This window comes from Solanum stenotomum, chromosome 12 (genome assembly GCF_019186545.1).
Source record: "Solanum stenotomum isolate F172 chromosome 12, ASM1918654v1, whole genome shotgun sequence".
Classification (NCBI taxonomy): Eukaryota; Viridiplantae; Streptophyta; class Magnoliopsida; order Solanales; family Solanaceae; genus Solanum; species Solanum stenotomum.
In genome coordinates, this window is record NC_064293.1 from 49,845,449 (window position 1) to 49,869,137 (window position 23,689).

The 23,689-nt window shown below is 31.7% G+C and overlaps 3 protein-coding genes across 4 annotated transcripts; 1 reads left to right on the forward strand and 2 right to left on the reverse strand.

Annotated features, from left to right (window-relative positions):
- Positions 1 to 8,192: 8,192 nt before the first annotated feature.
- Positions 8,193 to 9,347, reverse strand: LOC125848238 (uncharacterized). Its single transcript, XM_049528068.1, has one exon. It carries the CDS (start codon positions 9,273 to 9,275, stop codon positions 8,409 to 8,411), a length of 867 nt encoding a protein of 288 aa, XP_049384025.1. The 5' UTR covers positions 9,276 to 9,347; the 3' UTR covers positions 8,193 to 8,408.
- A 4,087-nt stretch (positions 9,348 to 13,434) lies between these two features.
- On the reverse strand, positions 13,435 to 18,403 carry LOC125847713 (cytochrome c1-2, heme protein, mitochondrial). Its single transcript, XM_049527385.1, has 8 exons — positions 18,300 to 18,403; positions 17,941 to 18,013; positions 17,048 to 17,268; positions 15,904 to 16,183; positions 15,724 to 15,795; positions 14,198 to 14,314; positions 14,020 to 14,085; positions 13,435 to 13,929 (listed from the first exon to the last, which is right to left on the reverse strand). Exons 2-8 carry the CDS (start codon positions 17,998 to 18,000, stop codon positions 13,813 to 13,815), a joined length of 933 nt encoding a protein of 310 aa, XP_049383342.1. The 5' UTR covers positions 18,001 to 18,013; positions 18,300 to 18,403; the 3' UTR covers positions 13,435 to 13,812.
- A 2,591-nt stretch (positions 18,404 to 20,994) lies between these two features.
- Positions 20,995 to 23,667, forward strand: LOC125847701 (kelch repeat-containing protein At3g27220-like). Of its 2 annotated transcripts, none has more exons than XM_049527367.1 (7): positions 20,995 to 21,180; positions 21,252 to 21,443; positions 21,521 to 21,750; positions 22,267 to 22,437; positions 22,675 to 22,780; positions 22,949 to 23,155; positions 23,338 to 23,667. In XM_049527367.1, exons 1-7 carry the CDS (start codon positions 20,995 to 20,997, stop codon positions 23,503 to 23,505), a joined length of 1,260 nt encoding a protein of 419 aa, XP_049383324.1. In that variant the 3' UTR covers positions 23,506 to 23,667. The 2 variants fall into 2 exon arrangements, with proteins under 2 accessions (XP_049383324.1, XP_049383326.1); XM_049527369.1 differs by having other exon boundaries at positions 21,258 to 21,443; positions 23,338 to 23,613.
- Positions 23,668 to 23,689: the final 22 nt, after the last annotated feature.

The window sequence follows — 23,689 nt, forward strand, 5'->3', positions numbered from 1 at the left end:
ATCTTTTCCACCATAAAAGTGAAGGGTATCTTTGTAAATAATTTTTTAATGCAATACGTACTAGTTTTAATGCATCAAACCACACAATGCAATAAAATAATCTATGTATAATTAATGCAAGCATAACTAATACATGCATTGCTAATGCAAGCATTACTAATATATTCTATTTAGCATTATTTTATACACTCTACCAAACAACCCCTAGTATTTATTTTCTTAAACTCCAAATTTTGTATTAACTCAAATTAATTACTTATTTTTATAGTAGTGAATTTGTTTGTGCTTTGCGCGATTGTTTATATATATTTTTTTAAAAGTAAGAATGTCAACTTACATATGTACAAAATCAAATTATATAAACTAAGTCAATATCTTATATCAATTTCTTTTAAGTTAGATACATAAAATGTCAAAATATATAAATACAAATATTTGTTCTACAGATTACTCTCCCTATCTCATTATAATTATCTCTTTAGCTAACTCTATTTCTACTTCTGCTACTGTAATGTCCTGATATATATATATAAGTATCCTTTTCTACCAAAAAATTGTAGATTGAAGCTAATAACTATTTCAAACTATACCCTCAATATTAAAGAAACATGCACAATATCTGAGAAAAAATTATTTATTTTATTTTATTAAATATAATAAATTATCAGTTATATTTACTCTTTTCTTGATAGCGTGAAATAACTTAACCGTAAAAATTGGACATATTGAGTAAAAATGAGCATAATTTTNGTCACTTTAGAAGTGTAAGATTGAAGCTAATAACTATTTCAAACTATACCCTCAATATTAAAGAAGCATGCACAATATCTGAGAAAAAATGATTTATTTTATTTTATTAAATATAATAAATTATCAGTTATATTTACTCTTTTCTTGATAGCGTGAAATAACTTAACCGTAAAAATTGGACATATTGAGTAAAAATGAGCATAATTTTGTGTATCTCAGTATACACGGGCCTAGATTGGGAAAACCCAATAATACACATGGGCCAGAGAAGCCGCACACTGGCCCACGAAGACCAAGTAAATCACTTCGAGGCCCAATATATTGGTCTTCAGCTTTTTGAAGTGATTCCTTTCCACTTTCCTTCCCTCAGTAATTGGTTAGAAAACCTGTCAATTAAAATAGCATAACTTACAATAAAAATAAGTAAAATCAAATTTGTTTTTCATATCAAATATAATCAACATCTAATAAAGTAACAAGTAAATGACTTCTCACGGAAATATTAATAATAATAGATAGACATTTAAATTTATGATTATGCATTTGTAATTAACATAAAAAATGTTAATTATTTAGGCGATTAATGTTATAATGTATATGTATCGCGCATAGTGTGATGTCTTCAAATTAATCAGCATCATTCAAAACCTTTTCATTTATCATTTATATATCGGTTAGCTTAAGGTTGAAAATTAACTTAAATAGATACATGGATGTAGATAGTTATTGTGTTGATAGCAGTATAAAATGGTTAACCAATTCGGTTAAGGTTAAACTATTTTATTAGTTTATAATTATAAATTAATCATCTTTGTTTTGTTTTTCCACTTACTGAAGTGAAATTCCTTCATTTATCAAAGAAAATAAAGTTAAAATATTCAAATCTAAAAATTGTAGTGTTTGTCCAAGTTCAATTGACATTCTTTATATCATATAGATCTACCTCTTTATAATATTAATGCACTTATCGTCTGGAAATTTTGAATCAGACTTTGATTTTATTATACTATCTTTAATACTATTTATGATTATTGATCCCCACATAACAATTTCCTTTATTACTGATCATTAAATAACAATTTTCAAAGTATTTCGCTACATAAATGGTCCATATTTTTTAAAAATGTGTGACTAAACGCACCTCAATGTATAAAAATTTGAAGGATCGTTTAGTTTGAAGAGAAGTCACATAGAGATTTTAATGTGCGGAAAAATAATTTTTTAAATAATTGAGCGAGGGTTGTTTCAGTGATAATAATGTTGTAATTAAATTGATGTATTATTAATTTTTGTCTTCTTATTCCACCATTTATATTCTTCCGTAGTTTTTACATAAATTATGATGGTATTTATTTGTGCCGGCAACCAGAATTTTATAAATGGCTAATGATGAATGTAGTACATGTATTATAAATTACATTATAATACCTTACACTTGCAATCAAAGGAATTAATCTATATTTTATTACTAGCAAAGGCATTCTATTAGTTGCTGAAGAATATTAATAATGTTCTGTTTTTTCTTTTTCTTAATTTGGTTGAAGTGCAGAATTTTAAGAAAGAGGGCATTTGATTATTTAAACAAAAAGAAAACCATTTAAAGCAGGTTGCTTACTGAAAATAGAGAATAATACGCAAAAAGAAAGTAAAAAGCAAAAGAATTGGTCAAAAAGAAGGAAGGACGCGTGGCGTGGTTCTTCTCTAGCCAACAACCCCTAAAATGGAAATCTAGTTATGTCCACACGTGTTCATTCTATTCTTCCAATTAATTTGTTTGTTGTTTTTTAACTTGATGTATAATTTAAAGGGAATTTATTTTTTGAATTTTATGATTTTGAATAAAAAATATGCCAAATATATTAAAATATTTTTTAATATAATGGTAAGTTAAAATTAAATTAAAGACTTGCTAAAAAGGAATGAGGTAACCTAAAAAAAATTGGACGAAAACATAAATCATTTTTTAGTATGTTTAAACAAACAAAAAAAAAAATCTCTTTCTCAACTTTTAGAAGAAAAGGAAAAGAATTCCTAGTAAAATATACATTTACAAAAGCGGGTAATTGATTGACAAGTACACAAAGTTATATATCGTATTTGGTGGTTACCAACTTATTCTTGGTCTAAACACTCTAATAATCACTTTGCAGCTTATTTTGACTACAACCCAGATAAATCCACAATCGAAAGAAAAATCACCTTATAATTATTCTGTCCATTCACATCTAATTAATGACACTTATTTTATTTCGATAATTAAAATGAAATGAGGTACTACGAATAGAAAAACAGGAAACTATACTGGAATCATCGCTTTACCTATGCAAAGAAATCCATGATTAATAGGTATATGTATGTAAAGTTAATATCTCAAAAGGTCATTCAATTTTGAAAATTTATCTAGTAAAATCATTAAATTTTATTTCGTATTAATAAAATCACTCAACTTAGGCCTTTATATCAATAAAATTACTTAACTTAGACTTTTATATCAATAAAACCACTCAACCAAATTTATCATTAAAAATTCAAAATAAATTATTTTTTATATCTGATCACAATTAAAATAATAAATAAATAACTTAAAATTACTACTTTATTATAAAATAAAATAATAAAAGATAATCTTATCAATTTCTTTTGATTAATTACTACTGCTTCATTGCAGTGACGGCTAATAATTTTCAACTTTATTTGCTAAATTACTATTGCTTCATTTGCTGGTAACCACACTTTCTGTGATGGTTTAATCACTTTCTTATTTCTGAAAATCTCTTTTTTTCATTTAAACAAGAAATAAAAGTGAGGTTCATGTATCATGACGACAGTTTGGAGAATTTTAGGTTCAAGTTTGATAAATTTATCTTTTATTTGAATTTTATATTATTTTATAATGAAATATCAATTTTGAGTCATATATTTAGTAGTTTAATCATGAACATAATATCAAAAATAATTTATTTATAGTGTGAATTTTTTTAATGATCAATTTAATCGAGTGATTTTATTGATAAAAAAAAACTAAGTTAAGTGCTTTTATTGATACAAAATAAAGTTTAATAATTTTTTAAGATAAATTCGTAAAGTTGAGTGATCTTTTGAGATATTAACTCTATTCAATTGTTAGTTTCTTCAGTTTTCTATCAGGACTCAATTAAATTTGAGTTATATCAAAATATTTGATACTAAATGTAAAGTGTTTCATAATAAAGATATTATTAATATATGTAGAAATCAAACTCAAACATATGATTAAGAATTAAAAAAAATCAATACTTACTAGTTCACGACAATCTTGATGAATGATGAGTATATCTTTAATTTGAGCTTTTTCCTATCAACCAATTATGTTCAGGTACTCTTTCGTTAATAATGTTTAGTTTCAGCCTATATCTCATTAATTGTTTAAGCTTATCAAGCAAAAGCAAATCTTATCCGTACGTAGTACTATAACTTAACACACATGCCTGGTCCTTGAATAAGAGGTTTAATATCAATGAAATTGTAAATTATAGTATTTGCCTTTTTTAAGTAAACAATATTTTATCCATCATAATAGTACTAATGTCATAAAATGTTGCCCACTATCACAAATAATAAAGGTAACAATTTAAAAAAAAATAAAATTTACTGTTATAAAATTAGATTGAGTAAATTACAATTGCTTTATGAAAGACTCCTACGTCATTTTACTGTAATAAAAGTTGAAAAACTAAAACACATCTACCGCAGAAAACAGCAGATAATATACAGTTTTCTGTTTACGTCTTATTAGACCATCTCCAACCCAACATCAAAATTTACATCAAATTTTATATTTAGTATAAAATTTGGTGTTTTGAGCTCTAATCCATACTAATTTTTACATCAAATTTAGTGTGTGAATAGTGTTACACTAAATTGGTGCAACACTATTCATCACACCATTTCACTTTTTAAATATTTTAATATTATTTTATTACACAAATTTTTAATTAAACATTATATAAATTGTATGTTTTAATTAAATCTCTTGTATATTTAATTATTTTTTATGTAATATTTTTACTATATTAATTTTAGATATAAAATTTAGCTTTTTTATAAATTATTTTTTCTATATAATACTTTTTTAAAAAATTAAATTTATATTAATTCTACTATAAATTACAATTAACCTTCACAAAAATTAAAATTACAAACATATAAATTTTTAAACAAATAATACAATGTACTTAAAAATAACCGAAAATAATAAACATTCAACAAAGTAGTAATTGACATACATCAAAATTGAAATATAAAATACATAGTAATTTTAAAAAGAAGTGTTGCATGATATATTAACTTCATATATTATAATGCACAACATGATAATCGAGGATGAGCACGATCTTAATGCACCAATTCAAGATGCATCGAAAGGTCCAACTCCGACCGTAGAAATGACAATAGATGAAAATTATCAATTTCAACAATTTCTAGCCCGATATAAAAAAATAAAGGACAAAGAAGCTCATTTTGTACTATGTAATGCATTAATAGAGTATTTATGGGAGCACCGTAATGATCTTGAAAGTTGAATATTTATGTAGAATTTAAAATAATTTTTTCAATTATGTAATGTTTATTTAATTGTATTTCACTTTTATTTGTATTATCCATTATTATGTATAATGTATAATATTTGCTAGCAATTTATATTATTTAAAAACTATGATACAAAATAATTTTATATTAAACGATTATAAAAGAAAATAATATGAATTATATATGGTGAATGTTTTGGAAAGAATTTATTTTATGAAATAAGAAAATATAAATGAAATAAAAAATAAAGAGATAGAAAAATATTCTTTTTTAGTGTAAAATTGGGAAAATACATAAAATTCCTCTTGAACTTAGCAGCGAAACTTACTTTGGCACTTTAATTTTATGGGTAATTATTTACCCCTAATTTAGTTTCAATTGAATTTTATAACCCCCTTAAATGTGACGTGGCAAAGAAAGTGGAACTACTTCCTTGCACGCGCGTAACAAATGAAAAAGTGTACAGAAAAATAGTTAGCTATACACGTACCATTTTTCAATTAGGGACTGATAATTAATTTTTCCTTCAATTTTTAGTGGGACGTCTCTTTCATTCTATTTTCTAATTTTATACTTTTCTTTTTTTCCTCATCGTCTTCCTTTCTTTCATTTTCCCCAAAATATAGACCTGCAACTAATTTCTTGATGTACAGATTGCTGGGAATTTTGGCAGACATTTTTTCCGATGAATCTCTCTATTTTCTTTGAATGCTCTTTTCATCTTTTTATAGTTTTTTAATCTATAATTTTAAAAGCAAACAAGAAAAGAGGGTTTCTTCGTCTAAAAGACAAATCACCATTGATATATCTTAATTTCTCATCAAGATGTACATCAAAAGAGAAATCACTGGTAAAGCAGAGAAAAATCTAAGAAATCAAAAATCATTCTTCGTATTGAAAATATCGATTTCTCTGACGTCTCATTCTTCAAACTAAAATCTCAAAGCAAGTATGTAATGGATTTTTCCAATTCGAATGAGTTATTGATGACTCAAACTTGTTGTATTTGAGTAAAGCAAAAGAGAAAAGTGCAGGTCTCAGCTTCGTTTGATTTGTGAACAAAACAAAGAGAAAAGGGCAGCCCCCATGGCAATAACCACCAATTTGCTATTCAAAGCTATATCAGAATCCCTTAACCAAAATGTAGATCTTCAATTTCCATGATTGAACATAACCCAGAAAGGTAGCATAAAAAATACCCCTTCCATCTCAAGAATGGTGGAAGAAAAAAAAATAAAAAGTGAAAAAATAAAGAAGGGAGATTTGACAGGTGGAGGTGCGTGTAGAACACCTTCCACAATACAAGTGGTTCTCTACTTTTGAGGAGGTATTAAATTCAGTTGAAACTAAATTAGGGGGTAAATAACTAGTCATAAAGTTTCATTACTAAAGTAAGTTTTGTGGACAAGTTTGAAGGGGATTTTATGTATTAACCCTGTAAAATTTAATGGAGTAAGTTGGAGTTAATTACACCAAAAATATTCCTTTTTGGTGAAGTGATGTTATATAGTCTCTAGTTTCAATAAAGCATATAACAATGTGATTACTTACTTTAGTTGCAACCTAACCCTGTCCAATTATTTCAATATACTAGCTACCTAGCTAGCTCCACTAATTAAAAACAAGTTACTTTAGTANGAAGAAAAAAAAATAAAGAAGGGAGATTTGACAGGTGGAGGTGCGTGTAGAACACCTTCCACAATACAAGTGGTTCTCTACTTTTGAGGAGGTATTAAATTCAGTTGAAATTAAATTAGGGGTAAATAACTATCCCTGAAGTTTCATTACTAAAGTAAGTTGTGGACAAGTTTGAGGGGATTTTATGTATTAACCCTGTAAAATTTGATACAGTAAGTTGAAGTTGATTACACAAAAAATATTCCTTTTTGGTGAAGTGATGTTATATAGTCTCTAGTTTCAATAAAGCATATAACAATGTGATTACTTACTTTAGTTGCAACCTAACCCTGTCCAATTATTTCAATATACTAGCTACCTAGCTAGCTCCACTAATTAAAAACAAGTTACTTTAGTAGTTATCTTCAGTCATAATTCCTATCTAGTAGTATGTGAAAGGATCGATAGCAAATAAAATATACAATACAGAAAAAATGAAGAATATTCAATATTCAAGACGTCAATGTTTATCATGTGATCTAGCTATCCGATGAATATTTGTGCTTTACTGTCTATTTTTCTTTGACCAAAAAGTTGGCCACAAGATTATTTTGAACAAACTACAAGATAATGTGGAGAATAATGCCTTATTCTTTTCGAGAATAATAGAGTAGAAAACTTCCTCGTTAGATACATCTAGTGTGCAAAGGCCCATAAGAGAATAGCTTAATTCACATTATTGTTGTAAACTCACTGTAGATTTGCTCTAGCATATATACATTTTTTTCCATTTTAATTTGGTACATGTCCACTCTTTTTTCTATATTTTGTTGTAGGTATTTGGTTCTCAATACACATATTTGACATCAACAACAAATGCAATGTCTGGGTGTGGGATGCATTGCAGTCCTTTTGTGGAAAATATTTAAGGATTCAGAATACAAATCAAAAATTGTAGAGTACGAAAAAATTCTATCAAGACCTGAAAACATTTCAAAATAAATGAAATGTTGGAAATGACATGATATAATGGGTACCAAATGAAAATTTATGTTGTTTATCAAAATTATTCTGTGTTCGAATAAGTAAATTAAGCAATGTTACAGGTTAAATAATTACTAGGTCTTAGTTCTAAGGAGAGTGTTTTCATTTAGTTAAGCTCCTTCAAGTATGAATCTCTTTCCTTGTTCAACAATAAGTACCAGTTCATGTATCAAATTAAAGATGAATAACAAGACATAAAAGCTTGTTATGAATTTCCAGCAAACATTTTTCACATTTAGAAGTAGAGTTTTGAATAGGGAGAGGTACGCATCATTTTTGCCCTAGCTAGATTTAGTTATCAGCCAAAGCACAAACTTTAGGGATCATTATTTTGTTTCACTTAGGACTTCATCAGTTCTCATGACATTTAAATATATAAAAATGACATTACCTTAGATTGAATTACTATTGTCGGGTTTATTTACCCTTCAACGGCCCAAGCTAAGTGCAGCCTTAGCATCAAATTTCCATGCAAATCCCCCAAAGTCCATCTTCCATACATCACAAGGCATTGTCCTTGACTGCTTCACTTTATTCCATGTATACACAATTCTTACTATGCATGCAAAACTTGGCAATAATAATAATGCTGCACTTTTATTCTCCTTCACTACTAAACGCACCGCCATCTCCGGCGCTTCTCCTCCGTCATCTACCGGATCTATCATTCTCCGATACGCCAGATTCACCCATTTCACGCTATCTAAACCGTCCGATATGAACCCCGGACACGTGTCACGCTGTAGATTCATCATCTTCTCCATGTCCGTACTTCCTAAAGCTGATAAATCTACCAAAGTAGTGTTTGTTAAACCGTCCACCATCACCCATGATTCCACAACCACCGGAGATCGGATCTCTTCTGACGTTCGATCTGACGGATCCGGTGCACCGATAGATAAAATATTGTTATTTATCCATATTGATGATCGGTCTTGCACGAAAAAGTTGATAGTTTTTGGGTAAGATCTGTTCTCCGGCAAACTTTTAACTCCTCCACTACTTTCCGGTAATAGCTGAAGAGTTACAACAGTTTGATGATCATCCGATGATCCATCACTTTTTTCTTTTTTATCAATAATCTTGCACTTGTCATTTTTCTTAACTCTAACGTACTTTCTCTTTGTTCTTCTTTTTCCAACAACAAGAGTTTCCGGCGTAGTGCCCGGGCCCGAAGAATTAGCTACGGGCTTGGGCGCAATAGGCCGGAACCTGAGCATCATGTGGTTGATTATCGTGGTATCTTTGGGCGTACCTGTGTATCCCGGCCCGGCCCAAGTATTTCCAAGGTCCATTCGTGCCGAAGAGGTGTGTTGTAGAGCGGTTTTTAGATAGAAATAATTTATTTTTGCCGGATGCCGAGAGGATTATCATAGTTACAGGGGACGTTGGGTTAGGAAGCAACACGTGTCTAGGGTTAAACTTAAAACAGTGATGAGATGTGATTGGTGGGGTGAGATCAGGTGGGTCCCATGTATCCAGGGAAAATGAAAATAGAGTTGCTGTGATTGGTGTGGCAGTGAGAGCCAATAAGGTTAGGTCACGTAGAGTGAGCACTGAGGAAAAAAAGGTCGACACGTTTGTACCTTGATAGAAGCAAAGTGGGAATGCTTTTCTGGGAGGTTCCATTAATTAGACGCGTGTCCATTTATTTTAACCAATATTCCCACCCTCCTTGTTTCATCGTGAAAATCACCTCCCCCTACACGAACGAATATTTCTTCGTTTTTTGTTTCAATCGTATGTATAGAATAGATAGAGCATATTTAGTCAATTTTAAATAATTCAAACTTAAATACGGAAAGACTTGACTATAATCTACAGTGATGAGAAATAATACTTCTCTTATTTCATTTAATAGGATAGTGTTATGATTGGATAATATAACAAATTACAAAAAATAAAGACTTTTGCCACACCAAAAATATCCTTATACTTGTTATGTTAATGGTTTATTGGAAAGGAGAATGGTTTTTTTTTTTTAACATAAATAAGAAAGTTTGAAAAATAAATAATCCTCAACTATAAAAAGTAACATTATTTCTGGAACAATGTTTAAAGGAATGTATAGACTGCGTAAAGATTTTATAGAAAAAGTTGATTTCAAATCCCAGAAAATACAAATGCTAAAGTGATTGTGTTTATAGAAATAATATTCATGGGTCATACTCTTGAAACAAAGTATAAAGGATGTATACTTGATTTCAAAGATCCTAGAAAATACAAATGCTAAGTGATTGTGATTATATAAATAATATTATTTTTCATGAGTCAAACATGTGAATTTTTTTTTAAATTTTGGATGGTGCTGAAATTCGATCTCAAAACATGTGAAAATTCTTTTAAATTTTGGATAGCAATAAAATACTTGTTTTGATATCATGTTGAAGTATATGACAATTACATTTAAACATTTAAGCTATTAAAATATCATATTTTTATTATTTAATTATATTTTCGACCATAAATAAGTGGGATGCACCGAGAAAGGAATGGTCATGAAGGTGGGCAATTAATGTAATGGGAAGAAGCATGGTTTATTGGGCGCGTGGATGGTTCAGATCAAAATTAGGTCCCACTCCCATCAATCAAATAAAATAAAATAAAATAAAATAGGTTAGGTGAGGTCACACAATTGAATTGATTTGTGATTGGAGCTTACACCTAATAGTTACTCCATATACTACTACTCACTACATTCATAGAATCTGATGCCACCTGCCCTTTCCATTCATTTTTCTTCTTACTATTATGAATTATGATAGTGAGGTTCTTCCTACATAATATAAAATTATTAATATGCTTGCTTTTCTCTTTAATAATTATATATATATAACCATTTAATAACTTATCTCTACGAAATATATTTAAGTTTGGTTGAAAAAGAAGCAGGTTTATTGTTACTTGTACTATATAATAAAATCAGAAAACCATACTACTAGGATATGAATTAGTATGAGTTTAGTAATCCAATAATTTTGCTTCAAAATTTGTATTAGTTTTTATAAAAAATTAATGAAAAGGTACAAATTATTATTAACTTGTAGATACATGTCTAGTGAGGGGGAATTATATTGTGTTAGGGAGGAGTATATGGAAACACTATTAGTAATTCATACAAAATTACATATATATAATGATTGATGAAATCTAAAGAAAAACAAAAAGCCTGACCAAAGAATCTATATTATTTTTACATACATGTCTATTCACGTTTCCCATAATTCAAACTTAATAAAGTTTGAACAGATTCTCCGGGCCGGGTACGTATTGATGGAGGAGAATTTGAACTCTTCATGGCAATCCTTCCCTCATGATCAACTAATTACATTTGAGGTGGTTGAGTTAATTAAACTCAAGATCTATTTCTTTGCAACTCTATTAAACAAATAACATACAACACATGTTACAATATATATTGCCTGGCCTCACCCTATAACGGTCTGTACGTCGATGAAAACATATACTGCTAGGAGTATATGTAACGACAGCAAGGCATGTGGCTTAGAAGAAAGAGTCTATGTAACAATATTTTCTAATGTATTGACAAAGATATTGATCATAAATATCAACAATCTAACTAGTTTGGGTTTCAGATAGAAATGATTGTCCAGTACAATAACACATTTTTCTTTGGAAACAGAAACTTTAGTTCAAATTCTAGGCCATGTACGAGCATGAGTATATAACAAGATAATTATATTGCTAAAAAAATAATATATATATATATATATTATACTATTCCGATGAGTTTCGGAAAATTGTCTATCTTAGCTTGCTTGCTCCCTCTGATATAATAATAATAATAATAATAATAATAATAATAATAATAATAAATGGCGAAGTAATATATTTGTATGTGTATTTTGGAGAAAGATAATTTTACCTGAAGTTGATGGTTGTGTCTATCATGAGTTGCTTCCTGTTGTCTCTTGAGAATGATTATATGTGTGTAGTGATCATTTATAGTATATAACTTCATTTGACGCAACTGAATGTGTGTATATATATATATATATATATATGTTATGCCCAGCACTCTTTGGGTACCGTATATACTTATATACATACACATTCACATGGATGCTTCCATTGAGGTATCCACACTACACATGGCATAATATTGAAGTCTCTAGACGAATTGCTTACAAAATATTAGTATTATAACTACTTCATCCCTTCTATTCTATAGTAATAAACAACGTTTTCTTCACCTTTAATTTGAAACATTATATTCATTTGATATGAAATTTCTCTCTCGACCGATTTTGGAAAGTGAGACAATAAAATGAGAGGAATTGTTTGCGACACCAGGTGTCATCCATTGCTTCTCTCCCCCTTATGTGGTCCTCACTCCTACCAATACTCTCAATTAAGTATAGTTTAATTTGTTATAATAAAGTAGTCATTGATATGCTTTCACTAAAAAATTATACTGTATATAATAAAAAAATTAATTTTCCCATTAATAACAAGCTATTTATCAGTTATAAGTAATCGAGCGCAATCATTCAATATTGATGCTAAGATATATGATTTTCTGAAAGTCAATTGGTTGTGAAGTATATAGTATTACGTTAAACTACGTCAAATTAAAACTAATGAATATATGTAGTGGCGTATTCAAAATTTTATGTTTATCTTAAATGAATGTATTTCTAATTGATGCGACACGTTATAGATTACTTGTTTTAGTATAAAATAAATTAGTAGTGTTTTTGTCTTGAAATTGTATTGTGGACACCTATGCACTTGTCGTTTAGGAAGAACCCTAAAAGACAGGAAATCTAGTTTTATATGAGATCAAATCTTGTGCACCAATAAATAACTAGTTTGCTTTAATAATTCACCTATAGCCAATCAAAATATACAAGGAATTCAATTCTTCTTTTTATAATAATCTGATATTAATGGGAAGGACGCGTGGCGAACGCTGAAAGCTAGTTGGAATAGACAAGTTGGGTTTATAATTATAAGCAGTATGTGGAACATGACTATTGGCTGGTTTCTAATTGGTTAAAACAGAAAAAGTTGTGTTTCCTTCCAGTAACCTTTTTCTTCATAAAATTAGGAGAGAAGAAAAGAAAACGCAATTCGATTGTGATATTACACCTTACACTGTACGTTGAATGTGGTAACCTCTCTCCTTCAATAGTGAAGAAAGAATACACTGGATGATAAAAATTGCCTCTGCTTTTCAAGAATGTAATTCTACCAAGTTGCATGGCTAATTTAAAAATTGGATGTAAAATTTCAAAATATGTCAAATACCACAATTTAGATTTCGCTTCATTACTCCGTACTAAACTGAGGCAAGAATTACATAATGTTTTTATCATATTTTCTCAGTAAACAAAATTTCAATGAAAAGGCAGCGAAAACACTATTATTTGTCACAACTGAGTAATGAATTTATTCATGGAAACACACGTAAACTGCAAATCCGCCAACCAATAACAATAAACTTACTAATAAAATTCTTATTTGATTAATCGTATTGGTAACCCTTGGAATAGGATTTTTTTAAGTGCAATAAAATTGTATGTCAAGTCACAAAACTAAAAATCTGGAGAGCAAAGTTTCACAACAGCCAGACAGCTCCACAAACAGGGGTTACAGCCTCAAAAACAAGGCGAGAATGTCTCCCCACTATAAAAATCACAACTTAAAAATTACACGGGCCTCTTATTTCAACTCCAAATTAAGGAAAATTTTAGCCTGTTCGCTTTACCAAAAACCAGGCCATTCCAGAGTAAGACGTCAAACAACAAAAGCATTTTGAGAAAGATAATATTATTTGCCTGCTCCACAAGCATTTGGATAGGGGATGTTCTAATTGACAACATCAAGGACCAGTTTCCGTGACTTGAGAACAGACCACCTCAAACGCCTGTAGTAAGCAGCTTGAAGTAGTGCAAGGGACAGTACAAATATCCACTTGAAGCCCATCTGCAGTGGAAATGCAAATATATCAGAAACTGCCATATAGTAATAATAACACAAACATCATCATCTGTGCATATACCAAAAACAACAGACCAGTTTTCTCTCTTCCATCTCTGGTTCAGCAGCCCAAGTTAAAAATGACACCACATCTTTCCCCATCTACACAACAATACAGGGAGAAATTAGCTTATTTATACTGAAACATAGTAGTGTAGCTCATCTCTATGAAACTACATGCAGACAGCTCCAATCAAGTGACAAAGGGACCAACCTGAGCTTCTGTTGCAGGGACACCATCTTCATACTCAACAGCACCATCATTAAGCATTTTTGGCATTGCAATAGCTCCACCAGGGAAGTAAGGATTGTAGTGCAGTCCTTCACGAATCTACAGTATGGTTGTAGCTTGACAGATCAGTCAAAGAGACGAGGAACGCCAGTATTGTGTGGACAAAAAAAATCTAGTAATCTAATTATCTTCAGCTAATAAAATGGTTGACTTTGCTTAGATTGTGCTCACAAACAACCACAACAATTAGGAAGGCTAAGTAAGCAAACCAACAAATGCACCATGAGATGTTTCTAGAATGGAGATCCTAGATAGGATCATTTTAGGATCCCATGATTGGATCATAGTAGGATTTTAAGATCCAAGCAAATATACATGGTTAGTTATATTATATTATACGGTTTATTTGCACCTGTTGGTCTTGGAATTTGTTGCACAGCCAATACAAGTTACTCCCTCCATTCCATATTAAGTTAATTTTTGAGGCATTTTCAATTTTTCAAATTAACTTAATTGTTCAGTTTTCAAGATTGGTGTTCTTCCAATTTTACCATTCATTAGTTAGTATTGGAATTAGTGATTAATTAGTATTTAGTTATTTTAATCATAAATTTGACAATAATTAATAAGGGTAAAAATGGAAAACTATGTTCAATTTACGTCTTAATCTACTTTTCTTAAAGGGTGTGAAACACCTCAAAAATTAACTTAATATGGAATGGAGGGAGTAACAAAATACAATATGGGAATTTCATAAAATTGACAAATTAGTAGGATACTAGGATCATTGTGACCGAGTGAAGCCTTAAGATCTACTGTCTGAATTGATCTAATACAATCCTACAAACAGGATCATAAATTCTCATGTGAGATCCTATGCAACTATAAGTGTGATCCAACATACTCTGATCCTCTCACTACTCTATTCCCATAAGTGATTTGGTTAAATTAATGAATTTGTACTGTAGGATTGTTGTTTTAAATTCAGGTCACAGCTTCAGATTACATAGAATAAGATGCCTATCAGTGTCAAAGCAGTTCACGAACCCGGTCCTCTCAGTTGCAGAGTCAAATACATCACGACAAGGGCTGGAGACTTATCCTACTTTGCTTACAGTCGGAAACAAGAAATCACTGTGTCATAATGTTCTTGTGTCACATGTTAGGGGTAATTTCCTTTTTCGACTACAACACAAGGTACAATAACAAAAAGAAAAAAAAAATTACAGACATACATGTGGATTCAAATGTTTAGAGAGAACCGTGAATGAGAATTAATTCCACTAGAAAAAGTTGTTCAGGCCACTTAGGCCACACAATCAGCTACGTAATAAAGGGAAAAAACCCATTTCATACTAAAAGGCCCATTCTGCCCCTCAGGGATTTCTTGGTTATCAAAAGAAAAAAAATCATATGGGAAGTCGAAAACCAACAGTGCAGAAGGTATAAAAGGCTTCAAGATTGAAAACTTAAAGAGTCTAAGATACACAAAGGACAATGATGCATACCGAAACACCAGCAGGAGGATCACGATAGCCAGTAAGAAGAGCAAACACATAGTTTTGACCATTATGGCGTGCCTGAGAAACAGAATGAAAGCTAAATGGGGCAGATAACAGTAATGACTGAAATAGGAACAGAGAGGAGATTTATTCTTTAAAAAAACAGAAACAGAAAGGCGGAAATACTTTTGTTATAAGGCTTAAATCTGGAGGGTAGGCCCCCCCATTAGCAAATCTAGCAGCAGCTTCATTTGGATATGGCTGAGGAAAACGATCACTCAGTTTACCAGGACGGGTAAACATTTCACCCTCATCATTAGGCCCATCCTCCACCTCAATCTCAGCTGCCATAGCCTTTACTTCCTCCTCTGTATATGCCACCCCGACCAAGTCACGATATGAAACAAGTGACATTGAATGACAAGATGCACATACTTGTTGATAAACCTGGTGACCACGACGAATCCTGTTTGCCAAAAGAGCACAAAAAATAATTCAACTAAAATAAGACTATATAGCTAGTTGAATTCTGTAAGCAGGTCTTGATCACTTTCTTTTTATCCCAGCAGTATAAATTTAAGCAATGCACAATATCTTTTTTCTTCTTTCGATAAGGTAATGTAAAATGCGAAATATGAAGATCTGCTTATTCTTTGAGATGAAAAAGCTCCCCACTAGACACAATATAGGAGTGTTTTCTCTGAACGGCATGGGCAAACACGTATAAGCTTGGGCTTTCTTAACATGGCTCAGTTGATGATTCAGTACATGGATGTCATGAATCTATTGGCATAGAATATGGAATCTTTTCTACGTAAGCTGGTCAAAGATGCAAAAAGTCTCGATGTTATATATCTTGGCATTTTGAAATTAAAGAGACAAGAAGTACAATTGTAAACCAAATGAGAAGCACTATTCATAGTCGGTGATTGGCATTTTTTCCATTTCATAGAAGACTTCCATGTTTTCAGGCCAAACATTAGGATGGAACAGCACTTCATTTAGAAAGGTCATTCTATGCTATGCCATATAAATGCAAATTGAATGTAGTGTACTTTAAGTGATTGACCCATATTATTGTTGTAATGCATCTGGCAAAATCCCTCTATCACAAAATCTGCAGATACCCTGAAATCCTTATCCTTTTCTTTGAAGGGATGGAAGTATACACTTCACAGAACATTCTTTATCAGAAATACACATAAAAGCCTGACATCTTTAACCTTTTTCCTGATGGGACAAGGAAAGTGGGGGACAGGGCAACTGAAAGGAGAGAACAAAAAAGACAACAGAGAGCAAAGGGGGGATAAGAGATTCAGTAGAAACTCACGAAGCATGATCGTATGAACTAAGAATGCCTGCATGAGGCCAAGGATAGCTTGGACATTCCAATCCGTGTTCAGCCTCATCAGCAGATGCTACTGTCGCAAAACCTAGAAGTCCAGATACACCCGCTCCAATGAGTGCTAATGTTCTGAAGGACTTCATGCCAAAAGATCCAAATTCTTCTTGAGTTTTTTTGGAAACAAAGGGTGATAAAATTGGAGATGCCTGCAAATTCATGTAGTTTTAACGAATGATTTGTACAACTTGAAATTGATAGGACCCAAGTCTTTCAACTAAATCAGTACCAATCACAAAATTTCCCACATCAGAAATGAGCTCTAGCACAGCCAGTGGTGATTTGTCAGACTACTTATTAGCTTATTGCTGCAAGAAGGATGTTATGTGATCAGGTAGTACAGCATGTTTACCTATATAACTGCCAACACAAGCAGGAAAATGCAGACCCCATTCGCATAAAACAATTTAATGCAGGCTCACAAAATGCTGAGTCCTCTTTCCAATTTGCATTGTCACAGAGAACATTCCAGTTTGCTAGATTGAATATATTGAATACAATTTTAGTACACTTAAACTTTAATAGAACCCACTTCTATTAGTCCTTAAAACACTAATCCTCTATTATAATTTATTCCTATACCACACAGAAATCAAAACATGACCAAACATATTGTCGAACAAAAAATAAACAGCTCTGAAATGTGTTCCAGTATAGCCAATGAAATGCATTTCAAATACGAGACATGAGTGTACACAAAAAGCATTTTTTGAAGGGATTAAGAAAGTATGCATTTTGAAGGCAATAAATCTCCTTATATACATAAACCAATGACTCAAGAGTATAAGCATCGGCTAAGAAGAAAGGATGTACAGCCATACCGTGGATTCAGATTGAAATTTCCTGCCTAGTAACCGATGGACTGCTCTACCTCCCAACATTATTAGTCAAGCCCTCTGTCAGGAAATCAGAAAAGTTAAAATAGGAAACAAAACATAAAACATAACTCAACAGATTTGATTATTTTACTCCAAAGTCAATACGCCTAAGAACGGACTATTTATTTGACATAGCTCCTTCTACAGTTCCCTATTCCCCTAGCAAACAACTTTCTGCGATCTGCAAATTCGTTCTACTCAAAACAACGTCAACAAGTAAGGCGAATCCTAGGGTGCTTTTCAAAATGAAACAAGCTAGAGCTTCGAATAAATTGAGGAGAGGCGAGGGGAGAAAAGCTCACCGGAAAAGGACCGTAGAGAGGATTGATCGACGGCGATAGGACAAACAGCGCCTGAGAGATCCGGAAAACCAGACTAGTCTTCAAAGCTATTCAGAATATTCTAAGAGGAGGAGGTTTTGCTCCAGGACGAGCTGTTCTATCTTTCTCGTTGGGCCTTCCGATAATAAATGGTATTGGGCCTAAAGAAGAAAACCCAGCTAATTTAATTGGGCCTTTGGAGGATCAAAGAAAGTTGGCCCAAAGGAGAAGTAAAGTTTAACCGTGTAAATAACAGAAGACTATATTGTATATTTATACAACACATAAAATCGAGAATGCAATTTCACTTACATAATACATAAGGCTAAGGTTGACGATGATGTTGCACAATGTATTGGAGCGGAGTAGGAGAAATGGAGGCTCTTGGTCAAATGGACGTGTGAGCATATTAAGTGATATGTGATAAGAAATTACATTATATGAGGTAAGGTGGAAGTGACATTTGTGGACCATGGTGAACAAGATGAGCAAAGCAAGAGATAGTTCAAGCATGTAAAGTGTGTAGATAGACCTATAAAGAAATGTGAGAGGTTGACAACAATAAGGGGTCGTTTGGTGTAATGGACAAGAGGATTTTATCCAGGGATAATATTTAAGTGGCCTTTAATCTGCTGCTTGGTTGCCAAGGATGAGATAACTTATCCCAGGATTAACAGTTAGTCCTAGGATAAGTTATCCCTCCATGGGGTGGAATAACAATCCCAGGATAACTTATCCTGGGATTGGGTAGGTAAAATAACAAAAATACCCTTCTTAAACCCCACTTGTATACACCACTTTACATTCATATATATTAACATAATTTTTAACAACATTTATACTAATATTCACAACCTTGGTTATTCGTTGCTCTAATGATAATATATTTTTCTATTAATAAATTACATTTTGTATATATAATTCTTATTTATGTTCTTATATTTATATTTATATTTAATTTCTCTCAAAAAGTTCACTACACTACTAAATTGCATATTTTTTATTAAATAGTTTATTACTCATTTAAAAAATTATATTTTATATTTATCAATTAAAATATAGATAACTTTAATAATAAAATTTCTTTTACTTTTAATAAACTTAAAATGAAAGTTTTACTTTAAGCTAAATAAGATGAAGATTTTATTTTTAAACTAAATAAGATGAAAGTTTTATTTTTAAGCTAAAAAGATGGAAATTTTATTTCAAGCTAAATAAGATGGAAGTTTTATTTTTAAGTTAATAAGATGAAAGTTTAATTTTAGAGACACACGGGACAATCATGGAAATACACACCCAAAAATATTTAAGCTAAATAAGATGGAAATTTTTATTTTTAAGAATGAATGACTAAACTTGCAAAGAAAATGTAAAAAACTAAACTAAATAAGGTAAATGGTATTTTTGTAAACAAACAACTTATTCTTAGAAATTATGTCATAAATATAAGTTTGATTATGACAAACCAAACAAGCAATAAAAATCAATCCCAGCATAACTAATTCTAGCATAACTTATTCCAATACAACTTATCCCATCATAACTAATCTCATCATAACTTATATTCAAACCAAATGATCCCTTAATTTAGTGTTTGGTTGGAAAGTTTGAAATAACTTGTCTCAGGATTAATAAATAATACCAGAATAAGTTATCTCTCGCAAGAGTGATATGATAATGGATAAATTTATTAAATGATAAAACTATCCTTCAAATCCTTTAGTTATGAACTTCCGTCTAAAGAGTACTATTGGTTTTAGTATGACAACATTTTGCTGGATTTGTTTGGAAGCTTCAAAATGGAGATATTTTTACATGGTAAGGCAACTCTTCTTTTTGTTCTTAAATTTTTTTAGGGGTTAAATCCTTTTTTTCTTCTTCTGTGTTTTGTTTTCCAAGGCTGAAATTGAGTTTTTTTGGGGCTAAATCCTATCATACATAAAAATACTTAAGCTAAATAAGATGGATGTTTTGTTTTAAAAAATAAATAACTAAAACTCTATAAATATATATATATACAAAAAAAAACTAAATTAGAGGGTATTTTTGTAATCAAACCATGTGTTTTTAGAAAAGATGTAATGATTATTATTTTTAGTATAGCAAACCAAACAATCAATAAGAAATAAGGTCAGGATAACTAATTCCAATATAAATAATCTTAGCATAACTAATTCCAACATAACTTGTATTCAAACCAAATGATCCCTAACAGTTAGAAGAGTTAGAGGTATACCAAAAAAAGTAAGAATTGATTAAACGAACTCATGACACAATTTCAACATACTAAGAATGTGACCCCAAAAATATTTAAGAATTATGTTGGAAACTTAAAAAGTAGCAAGTATTTTCGACACTGAAGCAAGCCTCACTTATTTATGGAGGGAGGGAGTATTTAATTTGTTTCTACATATATATAGAATTCATAAATGTAGAAAAATAGATAATTGTATGGCAAGGAATATACTATTTTTTTTCATGTAAAAGAAGAGGGAGGAACCAGAAATAAAGAAAAAAAAGAGAGGCAGAAAACCAAGGGCAAAGTGAAAAACCATTAGCGGCCGCCCGCGCTTCTTCCTCTTAAAACAATCCTCCAACTAATAAACCTATTATCTTATATCAATGGCGCAAATGGGTATTCTTCCCACGGCTTCTGTATTATTATTAGTACAACATAATGATAAGATCGACAGCAAAGCACAGTTTCGCAAAACCTATCATTCTTCTTCTTGCATTTGTTGCTCTTCTAGCAATTTCCTTGACCCGCGATTTTCATTCTGCTTCTTCTTCTGCTTATGTTTCCCTTGCTACCACTTGGGCTCCTGACAAGTACCGTATTAACGTCTCCAATCATTCTCTAAAGGTTAGTTAAGACAGCATTTGGGTTGCTTTTAGTAATTACTACGAAATTATGAACAATTTTGCATTTTGTAGAATCAGGATGCAGGAGGAAGTAATAGGGATCGTTACCCTGAAAGAGCGTTAGCCATGACCTATGCTGATTTGCCTGCTCCTGAATTGAAATGGGAACAGATGGCATCTGCACCTGTGGTTCGTTTGGATGGCTATTCTCTTCAGATTAAGGATTTGCTTTTCGTTTTTGCAGGATATGAAAACCTAGACCATGTAAACATCTTTTTCCCATTTTTTTAATTAGCTTGAAAATGTATTTGCAAGTTAACTATACTAATTACTATGTATAGGTGCATTCTCATGTTGATGTTTACAATTTTACAACAAATACATGGACTGAGAGTTTTGCAATCCCAAAAGATATGGCACATTCACATTTAGGGGTGGCTACTGATGGAAGATACATATATATAGTGTCAGGACAATATGGTCCCCAATGCAGGGGACCTACAGCAAACACATTTGTTTTGGACACGCACACCAGAAAATGGGAAAGCTTGCCACCATTACCAGCACCAAGGTATGTATCCTTGCTGGCTTATCCCAAGAACACATCTCTCAGAAGTCTTTTGTAACATTAAACCTAGACTAGATTGTGTACCTTATTTCTTACAATAATCACATATGGAAATGGGGGTTGTTGATATAGTATTAGTTTCTTGTGCATCTAAAGGTGTGTGACCAAGTGGTCAATGAAGTGGTTTAAGAAACCGTGGGTTGTAGAGACCGCATCTGCTGAGGTTCCAGATTAGTATTGTCCTTAGACTTCAGTTTAGTGGTAAGGTGCAGCAGATAATGTGTGGGTTAGGCGCACATCAAGGTTTCAAATTCTGCTGCAGACAAAAAGCCTGGTATTTTAAGTGGAAAATGGTAGAGGAATGCGTCCATCATCCATCAAGTTTGTAACTATAAGGAATGCGCCCATCATCCATTTAGGTTCTAGATTAGCATCACATCGTAGTGATAGCATATTGAAGTATAAGTACCTTATGATGAGTTTTATACAAAACTAGAGTAATGTCTAGGGTTTTTTCAGGTATGCACCAGCAACTCAGCTTTGGAAAGGCAGGCTACATGTGATGGGTGGAGGCAAAGAGAATCGCCACACCCCTGGATTAGATCATTGGAGTCTTGCAGTAGCAAATGGAAAAGCCTTAGAGAAGCACTGGCGCAAAGAAGTACCCATTCCTCGCGGAGGACCACATAGGTTTGTCAGTCGTTCTTTCTAAGGCTATAGCCCTTGTTCCATTTTACTTTTATGAGGACTTTAAAAGCTAAAACTATGTTGAAGGTTAAACGTTTGAACTTGAGTAGTTTGAGAATAGCAATTCAAAATGTCTAACAGGTCCATATTGAAAATTGTGCTCTCCTTTCTTCAAAAGTATATAACCCGTTCTGAAATGCAATTTATTTCAAAACCTGATCTTGAGGCTATTCCCCACAGGGCTTGTATTGCTGTTGGTGATCGGCTCTACGTAATTGGTGGTCAAGAGGGTGATTTCATGGCCAAACCTGGCTCCCCTATTTTTAAATGCTCACGAAGGTTCGAGGTATATGTTGCTATAGTTTTTATCTAGGTTCAGTTATCTGATTATTAAATCTTAAGTATTCTTGTTTCAGTCTGGTCAACTAAACTCGAGGTTCTGTCTTCCTTTTGATAGTCTTGTCTCAAAGTTCTTTTGGGGAAGTTGCTATAATTTCTATGTTTGTGGCTTCAGGTGGTTTTTGGAGATGTTTATATGCTGGATGAAAGTATGAAATGGAAAGGGTTGCCTTCTATGCCAAAACCGGTTTCGCACATAGAATGTTCTTGGGTTATTGTAAATAATTCTATTGTTATTGTTGGAGGCACAACAGAGAAGCATCCTGTGACCAAAAGGATGATTTTAGTTGGAGAGGTGTTCCAGTTCAACCTAAATACACTGGTATTTTACCTTTTCTTAATCAATATCAAAGTTGGCAATATCTTTGTCTTAAACTACATAACATACTTTTTTATGAAGTTTCAGTTTAGTTACTTCTCTGTTTTATTGCCTTCCATTCGAGTGACTACATAACTTATTTCCTTTTCAGACTTGAGTATTTTTTTAATTACGAATTTGTGCAGACATGGTCTGTCATCGGAAAGATGCCATATCGGGCGAAGACAACACAGGCGGGGTTCTGGAATGGATGGTTGTATTTCACCTCTGGACAGCGGGATAGAGGACCAGATAATCCACAGCCCAGGAAAGTAGTAGGAGATACATGGAGAACCAAATTGAGATTACAATGATATGTTACTGATTCCTGGCTACCATGTCGCTTTTCAATGTTATTGAATGTCAAAGTCAAGTTAATTTGTCGTTTGCAAAGAAAAATGTAGCTCATACACTACTATTCATTTTTTAAAATTTATTATTTAGGCAGTTGTATTAGCATATTTGGTGGCCTGTCCTGGGTCTAGAATTCCAATGGAA

Excerpts from the sequence above, each read along its gene's own strand:
- LOC125847701 (XM_049527367.1), top strand. The coding sequence starts at position 20,995 with ATGATAAGATCGACAGCAAAGCACAGTTTCGCAAAACCTATCATTCTT. Across the intron at positions 22,781-22,948 it reads AATGCTCACGAAGGTTCGAG|GTGGTTTTTGGAGATGTTTA; the intron begins GTATATGTTGCT and ends TTGTGGCTTCAG. Across the intron at positions 23,156-23,337 it reads AGTTCAACCTAAATACACTG|ACATGGTCTGTCATCGGAAA; the intron begins GTATTTTACCTT and ends GAATTTGTGCAG.
- LOC125848238 (XM_049528068.1), bottom strand. The coding sequence starts at position 9,275 with ATGGACCTTGGAAATACTTGGGCCGGGCCGGGATACACAGGTACGCCC.
- LOC125847713 (XM_049527385.1), bottom strand. The coding sequence starts at position 18,000 with ATGTTGGGAGGTAGAGCAGTCCATCGGTTACTAGGCAGGAAATTTCAA. Across the intron at positions 17,269-17,940 it reads AATTTCAATCTGAATCCACG|GCATCTCCAATTTTATCACC; the intron begins GTATGGCTGTAC and ends ATGAATTTGCAG. Across the intron at positions 14,086-14,197 it reads TCCCTGCAACAGAAGCTCAG|ATGGGGAAAGATGTGGTGTC; the intron begins GTTGGTCCCTTT and ends ATTGTTGTGTAG.